At 43.9% G+C, this 21,360-nt stretch overlaps 1 protein-coding gene across 1 annotated transcript; it reads left to right on the forward strand.

Annotated features, from left to right (window-relative positions):
* The first annotated feature begins 17,561 nt into the window (after positions 1 to 17,561).
* Positions 17,562 to 18,909, forward strand: LOC127956882 (coiled-coil domain-containing protein 106-like). The gene is made up of 3 exons (XM_052555145.1): positions 17,562 to 17,607; positions 18,287 to 18,493; positions 18,599 to 18,909. The coding sequence occupies exons 1-3, from the start codon at positions 17,562 to 17,564 to the stop codon at positions 18,907 to 18,909; spliced, it is 564 nt and encodes a 187-aa protein (XP_052411105.1).
* The last annotated feature ends 2,451 nt before the right edge of the window (positions 18,910 to 21,360 follow it).

Consider the following 21,360-nt stretch of genomic DNA (forward strand, 5'->3'; position numbering starts at 1 on the left):
AAAGTTTCAAAAATTAAGTTGTACGTTTGAAGGAGTATTTCTGTTCCAAAAATACTCCTTCTGGTTTGTCACAAGTCTCGGAAAGTTTTTTTCGAGTATGGGTCTGTGTGACGTTAGATGGAGCAGAATTTCCTTATATGGGTCCTGAGGCACTTCTGCCGGAAGAGCGCGCTCCCGTATAGCAGAGCACTGAGAGCACAACAGACTTCACTGATCACAGCGAGAGCGTCGCCAAATGTCACAAAAGAAGTGTGTTTTTGGTTGCCAGGGCAAGACAACCCTGCACAGATTACCAAAAGAGAAACAGCATTAAGGGACCAGTGGATGGAGTTTATTTTTACAGAGCATCAACGGAGTTGTGCAAGTGTTTGTGTTTGTTCCCTGCATTTCGAAGATGCTTGTTTTACAAACAAGGCCCAGTTTATTTCTTAAGGATGATGCAATCCCAACGAAAAAGGGTCACGATTGTGTGTTGGAACCGCAGGCGGTGAGTAAAACTGCTTCAAATATCTCTGCCTCCTTGTTAGTGCGTCCGTCTCCCATCGGAGACCCGGGTTCGAGCCCCGCTCGGAGCGAGTCGTTGCTGCTGCTGCTTTCGTTCAGTTTCAGCCTCTGGATCTGATTCTGGATCATAAATAAACGGCTGAATCTGACTGTAAGCCATGGTTTGGTTTGTTGGATGATGGGTTTTCCCTCAAGGTAATGTCACAGTTTCCACATGCTCTCAACGCAAAAGCCTACTGGCGCTCGTGATTCTTTAGCTCCGCCCACACGTCACGCCTCCAGCCGCTCGTGTTTTTCCAGGAAAAATCGGTACAGACTATCTTTCTCTTATGAATATAATAAAACTAAAGACTTTTTGGAGTTATGAAGGATGCAGTACTACTCTATAGGTACTCAAGATTAACAGGATATTGAGTGAAAACGAGCATTTCACCCCCCCCCCCCCCCTTTAAATGTTTCCAAAGAATCCACCAGAGAGATGATAAGCAGGAATGGGTCAATTACAGAACCACTTCCACTTGTGAATTATTTTATTAAACCATCATTTATTCAAGATGAAAGCAAGGCAAGTATATTTATATAGTACATTTAATTCACAATGGTAATTCAAAGTGCTTTACATTGAATAAAAATCAAAATAAAATAAATCGATTCAATTCTAAAATGATTAAACACATTTTTAAAATTAAATTAAATTATGAAATGATGATGCATAAAATACAGTACAATGAGTTCAGACGTAGCAGAGTGCTCATCCAGTGAAAGCACAACTAAACAGATGAGTTTTCCAGATTTAAATATCTCTTCTGGAAGCTGGCTCCAACTGCAGGAGGCATAATAACTAAAAGCGAACTCCCCTTGATGTAAATAAATGACTTTACATTAAATTACCTTAATATACCAGGGCCTGGTGTTAGATTTATAAACATGTTTGTCTTTATCACATTATCACAATGATTGTAATTACCACATCTATGATTTTGTGTTGGCACATAGCAAAGTAACTGATTTTCTAGAGGGAAGATGACTTCTCGCCAGTTTAACTTTAATTGTAGGTGCTTTCAGAAACACAGAGCCTTGCCTGGAGCTCCTTTCAATAAAATAAGGACCACTCTTCATAATTTCCCAATTATCTTTGATTATTTTCTTAATCCTATACTGTACTGCCACAAAATGTTGAGAATTATGTAATCAGTATTTCAGTAGATGGTCTCATATCCAGATGATATGATCTTCAAGACCCTCCTTATGGTCTATATTTGTATACAATGATTCAACATCCGTCTCCAAGATAAAAGATTCAATATTTTTAATTTGCTTAAAGGGTTAGTTCACCCAAAAATGAAAATTATGTCATTAATGACTCACCCTCATGTTGTTCCAAACCCGTAAGACCTCCGTTTATCTTCTGAACACAGTTTAAGATATTTTAGATTTAGTCAGAGAGCTCTCAGTCCCTCCATTGAAGCTGTGTGTACGGTCTACTGTCCATGTCCAGAAAGGTAAGAAAAACATCATCAAAGTAGTCCATGTGACATCAGAGGGTCCGTTAGAATATTTTGAAGCATCGGAAATACATTTTGGTCCAAAAATAGCAAAAACTATGACTTGAACTATGAGTTCAAAACAAAGCAGTTTGTGATATCCGGTTCACGATGAATTACTTGATGTAACCGGATCTTTTTGAAACAGTTCACCAAATTGAACTGAATTGTTTTAAACGGTTCGCGTCTCCAATACGCATTAATCCACAAATGACTTAAGCTGTTAACTTGTTTAATGTGGCTGACACTCCCTCTGAGTTCAAACAAACCAATATCCCAGAGTAATTCATTTACTCAAACAGTACACTGACTGAACTGCTGTGAAGAGAGAACTGAAGATGAACACTGATCCTTCTTGCTTTCCCCGTCTGCGCGTCCTGAAGCGTTTGATCAGCGCCGCTGCACTTCCGATAACAACGTTCAGTAAAATGTCTGAATCGGTAAAAGATCTTGTGGTGTGTGTTCTGCTGAATGTTCAGCAGTTCATCCTTGGTGAAACTGATTGTGTTTGTTAAACAAAAAACAGGAAAAACAAACAAAAACTGTACAAACACTGGAGAGCCAAGCACTGAAGCAGCCATGTGCGGAGCCATTGAGTGATCAAGGGATAGAAAATAATAAAATGTAGATAAAGTTTATGTCTAGCTGAAGAAGCCAAATGCAAATCCGGCTGATTTTAGTAATTTTTTTTACCTATTTCCCCATTGCCTTTTTTGGAACATAATATCCATGACTGTTTTCAATTAGGGTTTAGGGCTCGTCATGGCACCAAAACGGATAAATGGCCTCTTGCTCACTTTGGATTCTGGTAACTGGTATTCTAATTCTCCTAGACTTAACTCTTGTCTTCGATACAATGGACTGCTTGCACGTAGATTCATGACGTACATGATTACACAGTTAAAGCATTGCAGCTCAGTGTGTGGAAGAGGAGAGAGAGGCCTGCCGAAGTGGTATCCACTGTACCTGTGTCCATGGATGTAATGATGATTACTGTAGCATTCCTGAGCCGCCTTCTTTAGACCTGGCATGTGCTAAAGTAGAAGAACTCTCCAATGAAGTATAGGAGCTGAAAAAACAGCTACATGAGCTACACGTTCAGCGTGATTGGAGTGGTTTAGAGTGGATCAGATGAGGACATCAGATTTTACACAAGGTAAGTCTAAACATTGGTTGACTCTTACATATAGATGTGATTACATATACCCAGTTTTAGATGCATGTAACATGTATGTAATTTGGAAACATAAATGTGTTCAGCATAAGACTTCTGCTTACAGGTTTCCTATCTACCGTCACCTGATGTCATTCTGGTGGCTAATCGAGCCATCCGTACACAAAATCATTTGTGTGTCCAGATCTAAATCTGATGCTACAAAGCATGAAGATATCACACGTGTACTGCCACCATCAGAGGTAGGTTATATACTTGCAAGCACACAATAAGTGTGACTGTACATTTACAGAACACAGTACAGGACAGTATTTACAATGTGTTACAAGGAGGATCAAACAAAGCAAACCTTTTGATGGTTTCATCTAGGGCTGAATCGATTCCTCAAGTAACTCGATTACAAAAAATGATCAAGGCAAATTCCTCTGCCTCGAAGCCTCTTTTAAGGCTGGTTCACACGACAGGATAATTAGGCCGATTTTAGCCCTGATTCACCCCTTCCAACAATCTTAGGATGCTCCGATTATCGTAAAATAATTTGATCAAATATTCCTGCAGTGTGTGGTGTGTTAAGACTGCTCTCCTCTGCTCGGAAGGACGTCGGGACCGCTCCGATCTCAAATCGGGGATATCCAACATGTTGGAATTATTTGGCCCGATTTCTTCTCGTGTGTGGTGTCCCCCGAGGACAAACGATCACGCAGCCTGTGGACTGTGGCGTGTAGCCAATCAGAAAAGAAAGGTGACGAGGCGGTGAGGAAGTACCGGGAAACAAAATCAAAACAGCCAGCGGCATGGTGCACCAGAAAGTCCGGTGGACGTCGGAGATGGAGGACCAACTCGTCGACCTGTGGCAACACGTGAATGTTTGTACATTCATTCATATAAATGTCTCGTGTTTGTTCATGTCAGTTGAAGAAGTGAAGACGCGGGCCACAACTCTAAGAACTCAGTTCAGCAAGCTTCTGAAAACTAAACCGAGTGGGATTTTTGAAAAGCCACTAACAAGCAAACAACGATAGCTTATGAAGAGACTGATGTTTCTGAGGAGGCATGTCACCCAACGTGCCACTGAAAGCAGCGTATGTACTTAATTGTTGACTGTTAATCAATACGCTGTTACTACACAGTGCTAATGAGATCCAGTAAAGAAAGCATTTGAATTCGCCACAGAGGTAATAACATCGCTGCGATCTAGTGAGAAACATTCACATTTCTCCATTATTTACTCTGAAGTCACGTTTGATCTCGAGGGATTTTGCGAGATTTCCCGTCTGACCTGGGAATGCTCGGGAGTCAAATCGGTTCGTGTGTGATGTGTTGATTTTGCCGTGTGGCTGCACACCACACACTGTACGACCAAAACTGTTAGACCCGTGATTTTTTATCGCCGTGTGTGGGGTCTCTCAGGTTTGGAAAATCGGCCGACAATTTTTAAATCGTCCCATGTGAACCAGGCCTTAATGCACTTCAGGTTCTTTTGCAATTATTTTTTTAATGTGACACAACGCGTTAACGTCACCCACAAAGCAAAAGGAGACACAAGGAGTCAGCAGTGTTTTGATTTGAGAGCGCGGGCAAACGTAAAGAGAATGCCGTGGTGTGTGTCCATTGCAAGATAGAGCTGACATACCACAACTAGGACCCTATGATTTCCTCGATGCTGAAAATGCGGAGGGAATCGCAGAATCCAGTCATTAAAAAGTGCGACTTCCTTTATCACACACATTGAAGCATACGTCCCTTGTGTTGATTTCAGCTTCTGCTGTCTCACTAAACAAGGAAGTGAACACATGAACAGCATCTCCAGAACTGCTCTGACAGTCACTTCATAAGCATCTGACCGTTTGATTTGAGTAAAACTAGCGTCACATCACATACACAGAACTGTAAAGGTACGTCAACCCGTCAAAATAAAAGTCTGGTTTAGTTTAAAGACAAGTATTTGCCAGAGATGTATTACTATTGTTCAGCAGAATGTACATAGCCTACTACTAAAAATTAGATTTAGATTTTTAGATTTAAACCTTTTTTTAAGGTTTAAATCCCAACATTTCTTCCATGTTTTATTTTTAATAGTAAATCCCCTTTGTTTACTTAAGTTTGCTAGTTTGCTAAATTTTCAATAATTAAAAGATAAATTTAATTAATGTTTTATGTGTATAATGTTTAATGTGCATCTCAGAAAATGCTTTATTTAAAACCCCAATTGAATGGCACTTAAATGCACTTAATTCATCTCTCAACTTTCTTGTCATTGTTCACAGTACAAGTACAGACTGAGAAACAATGGGTAATAATTAAATGTTTATTTTTGATGTATGCATTACATTCTATGCATTAAAACAAAAAAGGAAACTTAGTTGTTCATTTTAAGAGACCCAGGAGTCTTATTTTCTCTTGCATAATTAATATTGCACTTAAATTAAACAAAAACACATTTTAACCGATTAGTCAATTAATCGATTGAATTTGTAGTAGAATACTCGATAACTAAAATATTTGATAGCTACAGCCCTAGTTTCATCACAGTTTGCCACAGTGTAAACATTAATCAACTTTTTACAGTTGACAGTTGCGTGTCTGTTCTGTGATTTTTTACTTTGAAAACTGGTATGCAATTCCACATTTATGGCTCACTTCAACTCAGTGATCCTCAAATCTGGCCCGAGATCCACTTTTCTGCAGAGGTTAGCTCTAACCCTAATCAAACACACCTGAGGATGCTAATGATGTTTTCATGATCATTAGAAAAGCACAGGCAGGTGTGTTTGTGCTTACAAAATGAGTCACAATGAGCAATAATAAAAATAAATAAATAAAACTAAAAAAGTGGGGGGAAAATTCCTGTAAAAATTCCAGTGTTCCTGTAGCTCAATTGGTAGAGCATTGCTTATCAAGCGCAAGGTTGGGGGTTCGATTTTCATTTTTCGATTATCGATTTTAAGTCGCCTTTGCGTCTGCTAAATGCATAAATTTAATTTTAATTTTATTTATTTCTTATTAAATTCTACATTAAAAGACCTTCACTCAAGTCGATAGTGAAGTCCTTTGTCTTTTCTTATTATTAATTGCTATATAAATAATCACAAAACAACTATTTTTTTTATTTTATCTTTGTTATAAATAAGAAAAGATGCAAAAAACAACAACAACAAAACAGTAGAACTTATAGCCTACAAAAAAAAATAATGATGACCTTTATCATTTTATAAAAAGCATTCATGTACACAAAACAATCAAATGTAAAAATAACTTGTTCATTACAAGTAAATTGATTATTAAAACTACAAAAGCAGTTAAATAAAGTGCAGTGAGTGATGCCCTCTTTTCTTTTATTGTTAGATTAACAGTATGATAATGATACAGACGTCCCATACTGTAATGCGTAGATCTAATATAATGTTACACATCAGATGTTTCCCCAAACAGGTCCCCCAGTGTGCACTTAAAACAGAGCATGTTATGTTTGCATGGATTCTGAAATATTGTAATGCTGTATATGTGTATTTATCAGGATCGCGCGGTCAGAAGCGCCATTATATGCACACACTAGAAGCGAGAAGCTAGCAGAGAAAATGTACTAATAAAGATAATATATATTTTCCGCCTATAGCTCAAAATTTCGACAGCGTTTTAGTGGCACATTGAAAAAAAACGTCTCGGTTACGTACGTAACCCTCGTTCCCTGATGGATGGAACGGAGACGTTATGTCGACCGACAAATGGGGTCTCACTTGGGAGGCCAATCATCTCTGATTTTAAGAGAAAACGCCAATGAAATTGGCAAGTGGATTAACACACCTGAGCCACTCCCCGTGCCAACGGGTATAAATAGGGCGACAGGTGCATCCACTCATTAGGTTTTACGCTGAGGAGCCGAGAACGTGTCCCGGCAACAGCGAATGGTTCAAGGTTGTGGCATGGGGACATAACGTCTCCGTTCCCTCCATCAGGGAACGAGGGTTACGTACGTAACCGAGACGTTCCCTATCTGTCGGTCACTACGAGTTATGTCGACCGACAAATGGGGTCCTATGGAAAACGCCATAACCTGAACCTCGTCACAACCCTGAGGCGCTGCAATTGTTGACAAGCCTTGGCGTGCCACAAAAGCTATGCTTAAGGTCGTAACCTTCCCAAAGCCCCAGCGCAAATTCACTGACCTTGGTACCGAAGGGGCCAAAGGGTGAGTGCATCGCTGCTGGAGAAGGCCATGCTGCTGTTCCGCCCACATAAAGTAAATGGAAGGGATTCCAACCTTCAGTGAAAGATTGCTTCAAATCTTCCCTATTTGTTCTTTCAGCTGGCAAGACAATGGGGAAGCGAGCCTTTAGGAAAGGTCGCTACGGAGACCACATCCTACCCGTAGGGAGGTGACATGTGGAAATACCGATATGGACTGGCCCAGGGGGCAGTACTACATATGGAAAGGGTCTCTGAGGCAGGTCCTACCTTGGAGTAGGGATGGAACGGCTGCCAGAAGAGACTGACAGAGCGATCTGTCAAGGGAAGACACGGGTTTGCCAAGAGGGAAACCTTTCCGTGGAAGAATACACATATGGGATTACCCGTAGGGAACCCAGCCATATGGACACCTAGCCCAGTACAGGGGCTGACCGGCTCCGGGCATGCTAACACCAGTACTGGGCCTGGCGACAGACTGCTCCGCCAAGTCTGACGCCGAGGGTGCTGGAGGATGCTCGACCAGGGTACGCCAACCGGGGAACTCTACTGGGAGAAGAAGGCGCTCACATCCCCGTGTTAGGGGGAATGGCGCAGCAAGCGAGACACCCAGCCAGCCCTTCCCGCCAATTACCTGTTACCCAACACACGGGAGGAAACTGGCTCTACACGGAGGTTGTAAAACCTCGCAAAGGTGTTAGGTGTCGCCCAGCCCTCAGCTCGACAAATGTCTGCCAGAGAGGCGCCATGCGCCAACGCATAGGAGGAGGCCACACTCCGTGTGGAGTGGGCCCTCACCCCCAGGGGGCACGGCTCGCCTTGGGAATGGTAAGCCAAGGCGATGGCGTCCACTATCCAGTGGGCCAACCTCTGCTTAGAGACAGCCTTCCCCTTCTGCTGACCTCCAAAGCAGACCAGGAGCTGCTCAGAGCTTCTGAAGCTCTGGGTGCGGTCCACGTATATGCGAAGCGCTCTTACGGGACACAGCAACGACAAGGCTGGATCTGCCTCCTCCAGGGGCAGCGCTTGCAGGTTCACCACCTGGTCTCGGAAGGGAGTGGTGGGAACCTTGGGCACGTATCCAGGCCGGGGTCTCAGGACAACGTGAGAGTAGGCCGGCCCGAACACAAGGCACTCTTCACTTACCGAAAATGCTTGGAGGTCCCCGACCCTCTTGATGGAAGTGAGCGCGATCAGGAGCGCTGTCTTGAGAGACAGGAACTTCAGCTCAACCGAATCCAGCGGCTCAAAGGGACCCCTCTGAAGTCCCGCCAGGACAATAGAGAGGTCCCAGGAGGGAATCAAGGGTGTCCTAGGAGGATGTAACCTTCTGGCACCCCTCAGGAACCTAACGATCAGGTCATGCCTCCCCAGGGACCGGCCGTCCACTGCATCGTGATGTGCTGCAATGGCAGCCACATACACCTTCAGGGTGGAGGGTGACAGCCCACGCTCCAGTCTACCTTGCAGGAAAGAAAGCACGACTCTGACCGGGCATCTCCGGGGGTCTTCTCGGTGAGAAGAACACCAATTCGTGAACAGACTCCACTTCAGAGCATAGGCCTGCCAAGTAGAAGGGGCTCTAGCCTGAGTGATAGTGTCTACCACCGCTGGGGGCAGATCACTTAGGTCTGCCGCGTCCCGTCTAGAAGCCACACATGGAGGTTCCAGAGATCTGGACGCGGGTGCCAAATGGTGCCAAGCCCCTGAGAGAGAAGGTCTCTCCTCAGGGGGATGCGCCAGGGAGGGGCTGTTACGAGGAGCATGAGTTCCGAAAACCAGGTCCGGGTGGGCCAGTAAGGCGCAACCAACAGGACCTGTTCCTCGTCCTCCCTGACCTTGCACAGTGTCTGTGCGAGCAGGCTCACTGGGGGAAACGCATACTTGCGTAAAGCCCGAGGCCAGCTGTGTGCCAGTGCATCTGTGCCCAGGGGGGCCTGGGACAGGGAATAGTACAGCTGGCAGTGGGAGGACTCGTGGGAAGCAAACATGTCTACCTGGGCTTCCCCGAATCGACTCCAGATCAGCTGGACCGTCTGGGGATGGAGTCGCCATTCCCCGGGGAAAGTGAGCTGTCGTGAGAGCGCGTCGGCTGCACGATTGAGCTCCCCCGGGATGTGGACAGCGCGCAGCGACTTGAGCCACGTCTGACTCCAGAGGAGGAGATGACGGGCGAGTTGAGACATGCAACGTGATCGTAAACCGCCTTGTCGGTTGATGTACGAAACAGCCGCAGTGTTGTCCGTGTGGACCAACACGTGCTTGTCCAGCACTAGCGGACGAAACCGTGGCAAAGCTAGATGCACTGCCAGCAACTCCAGGCAGTTGATGTGCCAAAGCAGTCGAGGTCCTGTCCAGGACCCTGAAGCTGCCTGCCCGTTGCATGTCGCCCCCCAGCCCGAGTTGGAGGCATCTGTTGTGACAACAACGTGCCGGGACACTTGTTCTAACACTTGTACTGCCATGCCTGACCCTCGAAAGCAAAGCGCAGGAACGGTCTGTGACGAGGGAGGATAGAGACATGAAAGTACGCGTCTTTCAGGTCGATCGCTGCAAACCAGTCCTGGGGCTGGACGCATTTGATAATGCGTTTCTGCGTCAACATCCTGAACGGGAGCTTGTGTAGGGCCCGATTCAAGACTCGCAGATCCAGGATAGGTCGAAGGCCACCGCTTTTCTTGGGCACGATGAAGTAAGGGCTGTAAAACCCCGTCCTCATCTCGGCTGGAGGGACCGGCTCGATTGCATCCTTCGCCAGGAGGACAGCAATCTCCTCGCGCAAGACAGGGGCGTCCTGGACTGCCACCAAAGTCTCGAGCACGCCATTGAACTTGGGGGGTCGCCGGGCGAACTGAATCGCATAGCCGAGTCGAACCGTCCGGATGAGCCAGCGTGACGGGTTGGGCAGCGCAAGCCACGCTCCCAGATACCGTACAAGTGGCACCAAAGGGACAGTTGACATACCCGCAGTGGTGCAGCGATGGGGAGTCGTGCCGGAAGGCCCAGAAGGCACTGCGTCCTGGGTCATCGCAACCACACTCCCCGTGTTCCCGGAGGAACTGGCCGGAGAGGCGTTGCGTCTCCGAACCGCGACCTCTTGGCCGCTGGCGAAAGGGGGCGTCGTGGGTGAGAGTGAGGAAGCTGTGCGTCGCTCATTGTCAACCCACGAGCCTTGCAACTCGGAGGAAGGAGAATTTGCTCTTTTATTGAAAATGTGGGTACCACTGGCCGTTCGACCAGTGGCGGAACAGAACAAAACAGAAACTGAAGATTCTCCACCCGGCCCTCCTCCGGGGGAAGGAGTGGCGCTGTCTTCGCCATCTCCTGAAGAGCAGTTCTCCGCATCTCCGAGTTGCCCGTGCCAGGGCCGCTTGGTCGACTTCTTCGAGGACTTCGCAGCCGGGAGTGACACGGGGGGCGCCGCTCTCCTGCGCGGGGCTCGACGCGCCGGCCTCGAAGAACTCTCAGCACGGGGCGGAGCTGGCGTAGAGGACGCAGGGGGGCGCCCACGGCGACGAGCAGGCGTTGCCCGTAAGGCGAAGTCAGTCGCCGTGCGCAGCTCCTGCATCAACCCCGGGTCGGTACCACCCTCGTGCATAGCTTTGAGTGCCTTGGCTTGGTGTACCTGCAGGATAGCCATGGCATGCAGGGCAGAGGCAGCTTGGCCCGCAGTACTGTAAGCCTTGGCAGCGAGTGCGGCCGTCAGCTTACAGGCCTTGGACGGGAGACGCGGACGATTCCTCCAAGTGGCGGCGTTTTGTGGGCACAAGTGCACCGCAACCGCCCTCTCCACCTGGGGAACCTCCACGTACCCCCTGGCTGCCCCGCCATCGAGGGTGGTGAGGATGGAAGAGGGAGAAGAGCGGCTTCTGGCCGTGAAAGGGGCCGTCCACGACTTCGTCACCTCTTCATGCACCTCCGGGAAGAAAGGCACCGGAGCAGAACGAGGTTGTGAGCCGCGTCCCGCGCCGAGAAACCAATCATCCAGCCGTGAGGGCTCGGGACTGGGCGGTGTAGTCACCTCCAGTCCGATACTCACGGCTGCCCGGGCAAGCATGGCCGACAACTCCAAGTCCGATTCGGCAGCAGCGACAACACCCGAGGGGGGTCGATAACCCATCCCCCGATGCAGCAATCGACATCTGGTCTTCGGGCGGCGCACCGAAAGACACGCTGGGACCGCTGTGAGACGGCCCAGCAGAATCAATCGGCAGCTGCACGGGACAGTCGCTGCGTGAGGAGTGAGAGGTCCGTGGGGCGTGGCCCGGCGGAGAAGCTCTCACTGTGATCCTCAGATCTCCCAGAGCGCCAGCCGGCGGCCCTCTGCTCGAGCCAGAGAGACCAGGACGGGTGGCGACAGAGGGGTCTGCTGCACTCCCCTTGAGGAGTGAGAGACGCGATCGCAGCGCTGCCATGTTCATACGCCCACAGTAGACGCATGAATCATCCACGAGCGCAGCCTCAGCGTGTTGGACGCCCAGACACTGCAGACAACGCTCGTGACCGTCAACCGAAGACAGGAAACGACCGCATCCAGAAGGACACGGACGAAGCGGCATCTTGAAAAAGACGCAAATCGTCCGTGATTTGCTCTTTTAGAACTGTCTCTTTTAGCCGAAGCGCCCAGGGGAATCGCCGACTCGCAGGGACACCGCTGTAATGCGCCGTCACACCGACCAGGAACAGTTTTAAAACAAAACAAAGATGATGGCTTTGTAGCGATTTCTTCATCCACTACTCGGCTCCGAAGCAAAAATCTAATGAGTGGATGCACCTGTCGCCCTATTTATACCCGTTGGCACGGGGAGTGGCTCAGGTGTGTTAATCCACTTGCCAATTTCATTGGCGTTTTCTCTTAAAATCAGAGATGATTGGCCTCCCAAGTGAGACCCCATTTGTCGGTCGACATAACTCGTAGTGACCGACAGATAGGGATTAAAGTCTAAATGTTTTGAGAATAAATTTACACATATTTTTAATTTTTACAAATAAAATAGTAAATACATAAATACAGCGATCTGATCTTTAAAGAGCTTTAAAAACACATTATTGTAAGAAACATAATTTGTGTTTAGCTATAAAACTTATTAGTAAAAGCCAAGACATTAAAAGTAGGTCTATTAAAAGCACAACGCATATTGTTGGCTGGTGCACTGCAAATAACGAATGCAATGAAAGATATGAAATATTATTTCCAAGCATACTGTCCCCGCGAGTAGACACATGGTATGATTTCTGCTAAAAATCCCACATATATTTAAAAATATATATATTTGTAGTGTATTAAAAAAAGAGGGTGAAATAAGAGCGCTACAGTGCCTACTCAAATAAATTTCGGTGGTCTGCAACTTCTCCCGTCGGTGCTTTCAATAAAGGCTATTCTCTCAAAATAATATAACTTTAAATTCTACTATTTAAATTCTTGAAACATTTTGCCTTTATTCTCGTAGTTTTATGACTTTATTCTCATAATATTTCGACTTTATTCTCAAAATACTACATCTTTAATCTCGTAATCTTAGATTTTTCTTTTTCATTTACACTCGTTTTGGCAGCACGGGATTGCACTGGCACATATCTAATTTATATCAGATTTATTTCCACATATGAATGAGGCCTGAAAGTGATCTTGAAATATCCGAATGCATGCATTTTCTTCCCGTTTACACTGTTAAAGAACAGAGCCAATCTGCATCACATATGTTTGAGTGCTGTTATACGGAGTTATGTAATTTCTCTGATGATTATCTCTGTTACACATTTGAATACACTTGAACACCTGAACTTGGTTTGGAGAACAGTGATCCCTATGTCTCTAGCATACTATTAAATTGTGTGGTGCCTCATTGACCTGTAACACAAGGCTCTAACGCTGACTTCCCCTGACAGCCTGTCTTTGTTTAATACTGATAACAATAACACAAACACATACAATGAAAAAACTATTAAAACATTTCTTTGTTTCTTGTTAGCTAACAGTTAACACCGAAAGCTAATTAACATTAAATGTTGCCTACCTTCATAACCGTGTATATACGAGACTGCGTATAATTTAAAACCTTTCTTCAGCTTGATGGATGGAGCTATGGTTGATTTTTTTGTTTATCTTAGGGAGATCCTGGAGACAGCGGGTGTAGAACGTAGCCATTACTAAACCTGAACTGACTGAGCCCTGTTGAGAAGAACGCAGAAGTAGTAGTGCATGTAGCACTAATTCAGTTGTTAAGTGACGACGTAAGAAGCGCTGTTTCCGGGTCCAAGCCTCAACTGGCTTCACTGGAGAATACGACCTCAGCAGCCATTTTTGAGCACTGTTTATTCATATTAATAATTTAAGCTAAATTCTTTCAATCTGTAGTGGTGTACACTACAATATCCGTGCTCACAGCATCCCAAACACAAATAATTTTTATACTTATTTATTTATATTTATATTTTCATTGTCTGGCTATCTGGGACTTCGGTATGGAGTTAAAATGTTAGGATTATAACTTTCTCTGTAGTATTATATCACATTGTGAGTTTATATTAGCACCATTTGTTGTTTTCTCGTGGTATCTGATAGTAGCCTGGTAATACCAGACTCTGCTACTTCACTTTGCTTCATAGACAGAGTCTGGAATGGCATAATAGAGAAGTGTTTTCTCTCTCGCTAGGGGGCGCTTGTCTGAAGTTTAAAATCATTGGTTACCCGTAAGCCAATCAGATACGTTTAGTTATGTTATGCGCCTGTACAGTCGCATCGAAGCACAGACATCATGCATCGAACTCAAATCTATGATTGAACTTCCACTGTAAACCTGTTGTTAAACACTCTTCTTGTTCTGTCTTCAGTTTGAAAAAGAGTTGAATGTTCTCCATAACAGAGCGAATTGTATCCCGTGTCTCGTTTCCCATTTCCGCGGTCGTTTCGGTTTTCGATTTCTCAAACCTACAATTTAAAACTCGGTGCTTAGCATCTACGTCACGGCTCTCAGCCCGCCCTCTGCTCGTTGATTGGCCCGGCTGTTTTCAGACCGGTGGCAAACAGAAAGCTCTGACGCTGTATCAGACTGAGTACAGAAGCGAAATGAAATTGAGCGGAAGTAGGAAGTCTGACGTAGTCAGGCTAATCTGATAGAGCGTTTGGACACAGAAGCGGTGGTCATGGACCAACAACCACTGGTGGCGCGGTGTGGATATGAAAAAAAAAAAAAATATATATATATATATATATATATATATATATATATATATATATATATATATATAATTACATATAAAATTAACGTATAAAATTAACGTATAAATATATTAGTGTCAAAATTTGCTTGTTAACGACAGGGTTTTTTTTTTTTTTTTTTTTTTTGAATATTTAACGTAGGGGTGGGGCTAGAGTTGGCAACCCCCCTCACAACTGCTTCTGTCACTTTTTCTCATGACAAGAAGTGAATTTATTCAGTCGCAGAATGACTGAGAACAGGAGACTTTTCAGACAGTATGCGCTTCCTTTGTGCGTATCCTTTCATATCAAACTGCAAAATAAACAATGTGCATGCAGTGTCGTGGTCAGTTAAAGCTGCGTTTCCACCGCAGGAACTTTACTCAGGAACTATGGACTTTGGGCTGGTACTCTGTGTGTTTCCACTGCAGGAACAAGGAACAAAAAAAATGCCCCTTAGAAAGTCTCTGCTGGCGAGGTGGTACTTTCTCAAAGTTCCTGAACTTTCGGGGGCGGGAGTTCAACCACCATTTATTCGGATCATTTTCAAAATATAACTGTTATTGTGTCATGAAATGTAATTTTAAAAGTATTTCAGGCGAGAATGTAGTTGTTTAAAACTCAAATCTGTGGTTTATTTATAAAGACAGCACCTATTTAAAAATGTGTTTCGCCGATCTCAGAGACCGTCAGCTCCACGCGATCAGCGAGAGCTCAGTCCTCATGTATCCGCCGAGAGCAGCTTCACCTCGGCTAGATCTTCTGATATGTGCCGCTGGCTCTGATGTCTCTTTAGTGGTTAAACATAAAATATAATTCGTTTTGGGTAAATCAAACAGGTTATCTTTGGTCTGTATTCAATTTATGTATTCAAGTTATGCATTAGCATAATATCACTGTTATGCTAATGCCTGCATACAGACCACTCATTAAAGTCGCCAAACCAGTTTAAAAACAGATTAAAGTGTGGCCAGAAGGATCATCAGAGATTCTTCAGGAATGCTTCAATACAACTGACTGGGACATGTTTAAACAGGCTGCCACATGCAATAACACCACTGACCTCCAGGAGTACTCAGAGACTGTTACTGCCTACATCAATAAGTGTATTGATGATGTAACGGTCACAAAAACCATCACTGTCCGGGCCAATCAGAAGCCATGGATGACAGGGGAGGTCTACAGACTCCTGAAGACACGGAACGCTGCCTTCAGAGCTGGAGATGAGGTGGGCCTGAGAACAGCTAGGGCCAACCTGTCCCGTGGCATCAGAGAGGATAAGAGACAGCACTCCAGGAGGATAGCTCATCAATTCAGCGACAGCAGAGACACTAGGAACCTGTGGCAGGGGATACAGACCATTACGGGCTACAGGCCCCCACCACGAACCTGTGACAACAACAACATCTCTCTGCTGAACGAGCTGAACACCTTCTTCGCTCGCTTTGAGCAACAAAACAGCACCACTGTACAGAAGACTCAACCTCCTCCCGGCGACCAGGTGATGACGCTGACCCCAGACAGCGTGAGGAGATCCTTCAGCAGGATCAATGCCCGCAAAGCTCCGGGTCCTGACAACATCCCTGGGCGTGTACTGAAAGACTGTGCAGCAGAACTCACTGATGTCTTCACAGACATTTTTAACATATCACTGAGTCAGGCTGTTGTTCGCACATGCTTTAAAACCACCACCATCATCCCAGTCCCAAATAAGCCATCTCCATCCTGCTTCAATGACTACCGTCCTGTTGCACTTACCCCCATTCTCATGAAGTGCTTTGAACGGCTAGTCATGCACCACATCAAGTCTGCCCTCCCCCCCTCCCTGGACCCCTTCCAGTTTGCATATCGGTCCAACCGGTCGACCGATGATGCCATTGCCACTGCCGTCCACTCAGCACTCACCCATCTGGACAAAAAGGACTCATATGTCAGAATGCTGTTCATAGACTTCAGTTCAGCATTCAACACGATCATCCCTCAACAGCTCATCTACAAACTGATTCAGCTGGGGCTCAACACTTCGCTGTGCAACTGGCTGTTGGACTTTCTGACTGGAAGACCTCAGGCAGAACGGGTCGGCAGCAACACATCCAGCACCATCACACTGAACACTGGGGCCCCCCAAGGATGTGTGCTGAGCCCCCTCCTCTTCACTCTGCTGACCCATGACTGCACACTGTCACCCAACCTCTTTATTAAGTTTGCAGATGACACGACTGTGGTGGGTCTCATTAGCAACAAAGATGAGTCAAACTACAGGAGCAAGGTGAGCCACCTTGCCGGGTGGTGCAGTGACAACAATCTGTCTCTGAACGTGGAGAAGACAAAGGAGATTGTTGTTGACTTCAGGAGAGCACACACTCAGCACGTTCCTCTGACCATCAACGGTGCGACTGTGGAGAGAGTGAGCAGCACCAAGTTCCTGGGTGTGCAAATCACAGAGGACCTCTCCTGGACTGAAAACACCGCAGCACTGGCCATGAAATCACAACAGTGTCTCTACTTCCTCCGCATACTGAGGAGAGCCAGAGCCCCACCCCCCATCATGTACACCTTCTACAGAGGCACCATCGAGAGCATCCTGACGAGCTGCATCACTGTGTGGTATGGCGCCTGCAACGCGTCCTGCCGAAAGACTCACGCATAGTGAGAGCAGCTGAGAAGATCATTGGTGTCTCTCTCCCCTCCCTCCAAGACATTTATGGAACACGTCTCACCCGCAAAGCCCTCTGCATCGCAGGTGATTCCACCCACCCATCACACAGCTTCTTCAGCCTGCTACCATCAGGGAGGAGACTGCGGAGTCTCCAGGCCAGGACCAGCAGACTGAAGGACAGCTTCATCCACCAGGCTGTCAGGAAGCTGAACTCCCTCCCAAACCTGCCCCCCCTCCCCTCTTCTTCCCCAGGCACCACTGAAAAATTCCTGGTGAAAAAAGTTTCTGGTACAAATGTTCCGGGTAATTCTGGTGGATAAGTCATGGAATTACCAAAAAGGTGATTAAAGGTGACTTAGAACTGTTCATGCATGTAATATATTTTAAATATATTATATACAGCATATATTTATATACCGTCGCACTCATTTAACACTCCCTATTTAACTCATCAGTTTGTGTTTATTTGAGAGTTGATCGTTCAGTAAATACAGCCTGCAAAACACTAAAATAGTCATCAAAGAAATACAGTTAAACAAGAAATTAGCCTAAATAAGAAAGTTATATACACCCTGTTAACTGACACAAACGAGGCAGCGCGACAAAATACTCATTTTAATCATTGATGCTACACTGGATGCAGCATGACATGATAAATCCCCTGTCTGGTCTGTGAGGTACTGACACAGAGTTAAAATGTCCTGTGTAGACACTAGACAGACTAAACCAGTTGCACACGGCGGTGTTGCGTCCGGTTTACCTTTTCCATCACCAAGCAAACTCATTAACTCATCTGCACGCTCTCTTTGAAATAGGAATCATTGCCATATTTCTTGTTAACATCTTTCTTTATCTTATTTATCGCTGTCTCGTTTGTATTTTTATTATTATTTTTTTTTATTATATTTACAATTTTTGACAATAAACATTCAAAAAAGAAACACAACAAACACCACCATATCTACCAATCCCTCCCACCCCACCCCAGTTCTCAGTTAATTTATTATTGTCTGTCACAGCTTTAATTCAGAAGGGTCCCTCAGAAGGGGTACCTACACAGACTGCAACTACAAGAAAGAGCAGTACTTCTGAATCTTCAAATTTTTCAACTTCCGAGTCCTCTGATTCTGAGCCCCCAAAACACAAAAAAAGAAAGGTTAAGGAGAAACACAGAGCGAAAAGACATAAGAAATCAAAGAAATTGACTTCTGACTATTCCAAAAGAGGTATGTCATTTTAATAATGATACTTTATACAATTTTTCCTTTGCTTAGGATAAGTAATTTCATAGTCACCCATCTTATAAAAGTTTGTTTATTTTATTTTTTCAGTGCATACCCCAGAAGAATCGCTGAAGAGGTACTACAAGGTATTAAACCTTGTAAAACAGGGCCTGAGTAAGGCAGAGGCCTACAACAGACTAAACGTTGACAGGAACACAATAGTCATCCAGGCTCCAATTGCAGAGTTAGCAGCAGCTAATCCAGAATCATTCCGCAAGCTAAGGCAGATGTTTAAAAAGGGAGATAGCATCCTGAAATTTGCCGAAAGCTGTCTTTGTCTTTGTAAAGAAAAGGCCAATGAGGATGTGATTAAACAAATGAAAGAGGCAAATGACCTGCTTGACATAAATAAAAAATGAACGATAAGCACACATTATAGTTGTTAGTGGGTTGTTCTTGTGTTAGGAATTTGTTTAAATCATTTAATCCTGACAATGTTATAATGTTCATATATAATTTTTTATTATAAAACGTGTGTTTGCACATTTTTATGCATATGTTACATGGGTTCACTGCAAATTGAACAACAGTGTTTAGTGTTTATGTAGGCATTTGTTTTAGGTTAATAGTAAATTTTATAAGGGCATTGATATTTGGAAATGTTTATTTTCAGGTTTTATTTTAAATTATTTTATTTTTATTTGTTGTGCTTTACTCTTGTGCTACTTTTACAGTGCTTGTTTTTTCTTTAATAAATGTAGTACTTATATAATGGTTGATTTGTACTTCTGTTTAACATTTTAACTCATCTTTAGTAGTTGTACCAGGCTAAATAAGATTCCAAACTTTAGTCTTTAATACTTAAGGGGAAACTTCTTTATAATCTGTAACATCAAACTCATTAACTAGTCATTAACTAACGTGAGTTCATGATTTGTTGAGGCATCTTTATGTCACGACTTTACTTGAAGGGGCACATGATGGTTAACTCATTATTAACTGGTCATTAACTAGCATGAGTTCATGATTTGTTGAGGCATCTTTATGTCACGACTTTACTTGAAGTGCACATGATGGTTAACTCATTATTAACTAGTCATTAACTAGCATGAGTTCATGATTCGTTGAGGCATCTTTATGTCATGACTTTACTTGAAGGGGCACATGATGGTTAACTCATTATTAACTAGTCATTAACTAGCATGAGTTCATGATTTGTTGAGGCATCTTTATGTCATGACTTTACTTGAAGGGGCACATGATGGTTAACTCATTATTAACTAGTCATTAACTAGCATAAGTTCATGAATTGTCGAGGCATCTCAACATAAGTCATAAATTAAGTGATCAGTTGCACATGCAGTATAGTTTCCAGGCTATTTAAATAAGTGAATGGAGGTATGTATTCTTTGAGGTTGGATGAAACAGAGTAACATAAAGGAAAATCACTTGAAACAAAATGAATTTAGGTAAAGTATTTGTAACCGAATTAATTTTCACGAAGTTATCCATGATGTGGGAACGATGTACAGTAAATGATAATGAAATGCAATAATCCAACTGAAGCACATCACCTTAATACACTCCACATTTACGAAACAACATTCTTCCTGGAAATAAATATAATCAGAGCTGTCGTCAAGAACAACATTTCTGGTAAGTTGTTAACCAGGGATAGTGAAAAGTACATTTTGAAATGCTTTAAAATTGTCTGCACCAGTCACGTGTACAAGTCAGGAGTAATACTGAAGCGTGGTGTATGTGTGAAATGCAATAAAACAGTGCAAGATTAGTGCTGATCAAGTTGATACAGTTCTGAGCGATGTCTGCTGTTCTTCTTTCTTCTTAAAGAGTCAACTTGATGAAGCTGATCATTCGTTGTTAATTAACATGTTAACTAACAAACGTGTGTTAACGTGTAGTTAAGGTGGCTGTAGTTAACACATGAATCCTCATGATTCCAGGCATAGCTAAGGTTAGTCCATCATTAATTCCTTATTGGTCCATTAATTAGTACATGATTAATAAAGTATTAATTCAGATATTAGTACATCATTAATCATGTACCCTTATTGTAAAGTGTTACCGTTACTTCTATACTCTTTGACCCCATCCAGACAACAATGGATCAATGAACTCCTTTCATACTGCACCCCGGAGAAAATCCTTTTCAATGTTAGGAAATCTCCGAGGACTTTTGAAAAAACCTGGGCATTTACCTTCTCTTACTGCAGACGAAATGTGACATCATCTGCTGCCTTTTTGTAATTTATTATTATTATTTTGATATTTTTTTTGGGGGGGGGGGTGCTTTGTTTTCTTTGTATAAGAAAAAGGAAGTTTGTAGTATTATGTGTGTGTGTGTGTGTGTGTGTGTGTATATATATATATATTTATTTATTTATATATGTCATGCATTATAAACGAAAATAAAACCATAAATAAAAAAAAGAAAAGCAAAAGATAGTATATTTGAATTCTGTCACTCTTGTGATGGCTCGTGATGCACCTATCAGCTGACGGAGGCGGAACTTGGTGATCACCTTTTTCTTTGTTTTATTTCAACTCCAACAGTTTTTATATATGTGAGAGTGTGTTTTAATTTGAATGTGAATGTATCTGCATGATTACCATATGTTTGACTGCAAATCACTCACTATTACTGTATAATCATGGCTATATACGAACGCCATTTATATGAATAGAGAGAGTGGTTTATTGACTTTATGGCTCATCTCTATGATTACCATCTCTATAACTGGCCATCAGCACATCAACACTTATTTTCATTGTAATTCATTGTAAATGCTGCATTTCTAGCAATCTCAGGTTGTTCTGTAATTGGCATACAAGTTAAATATTTTTATTTT

The sequence above is a fragment of the Carassius gibelio genome, chromosome A3 (assembly GCF_023724105.1).
Source record: "Carassius gibelio isolate Cgi1373 ecotype wild population from Czech Republic chromosome A3, carGib1.2-hapl.c, whole genome shotgun sequence".
NCBI lineage: Eukaryota > Metazoa > Chordata > Actinopteri > Cypriniformes > Cyprinidae > Carassius > Carassius gibelio.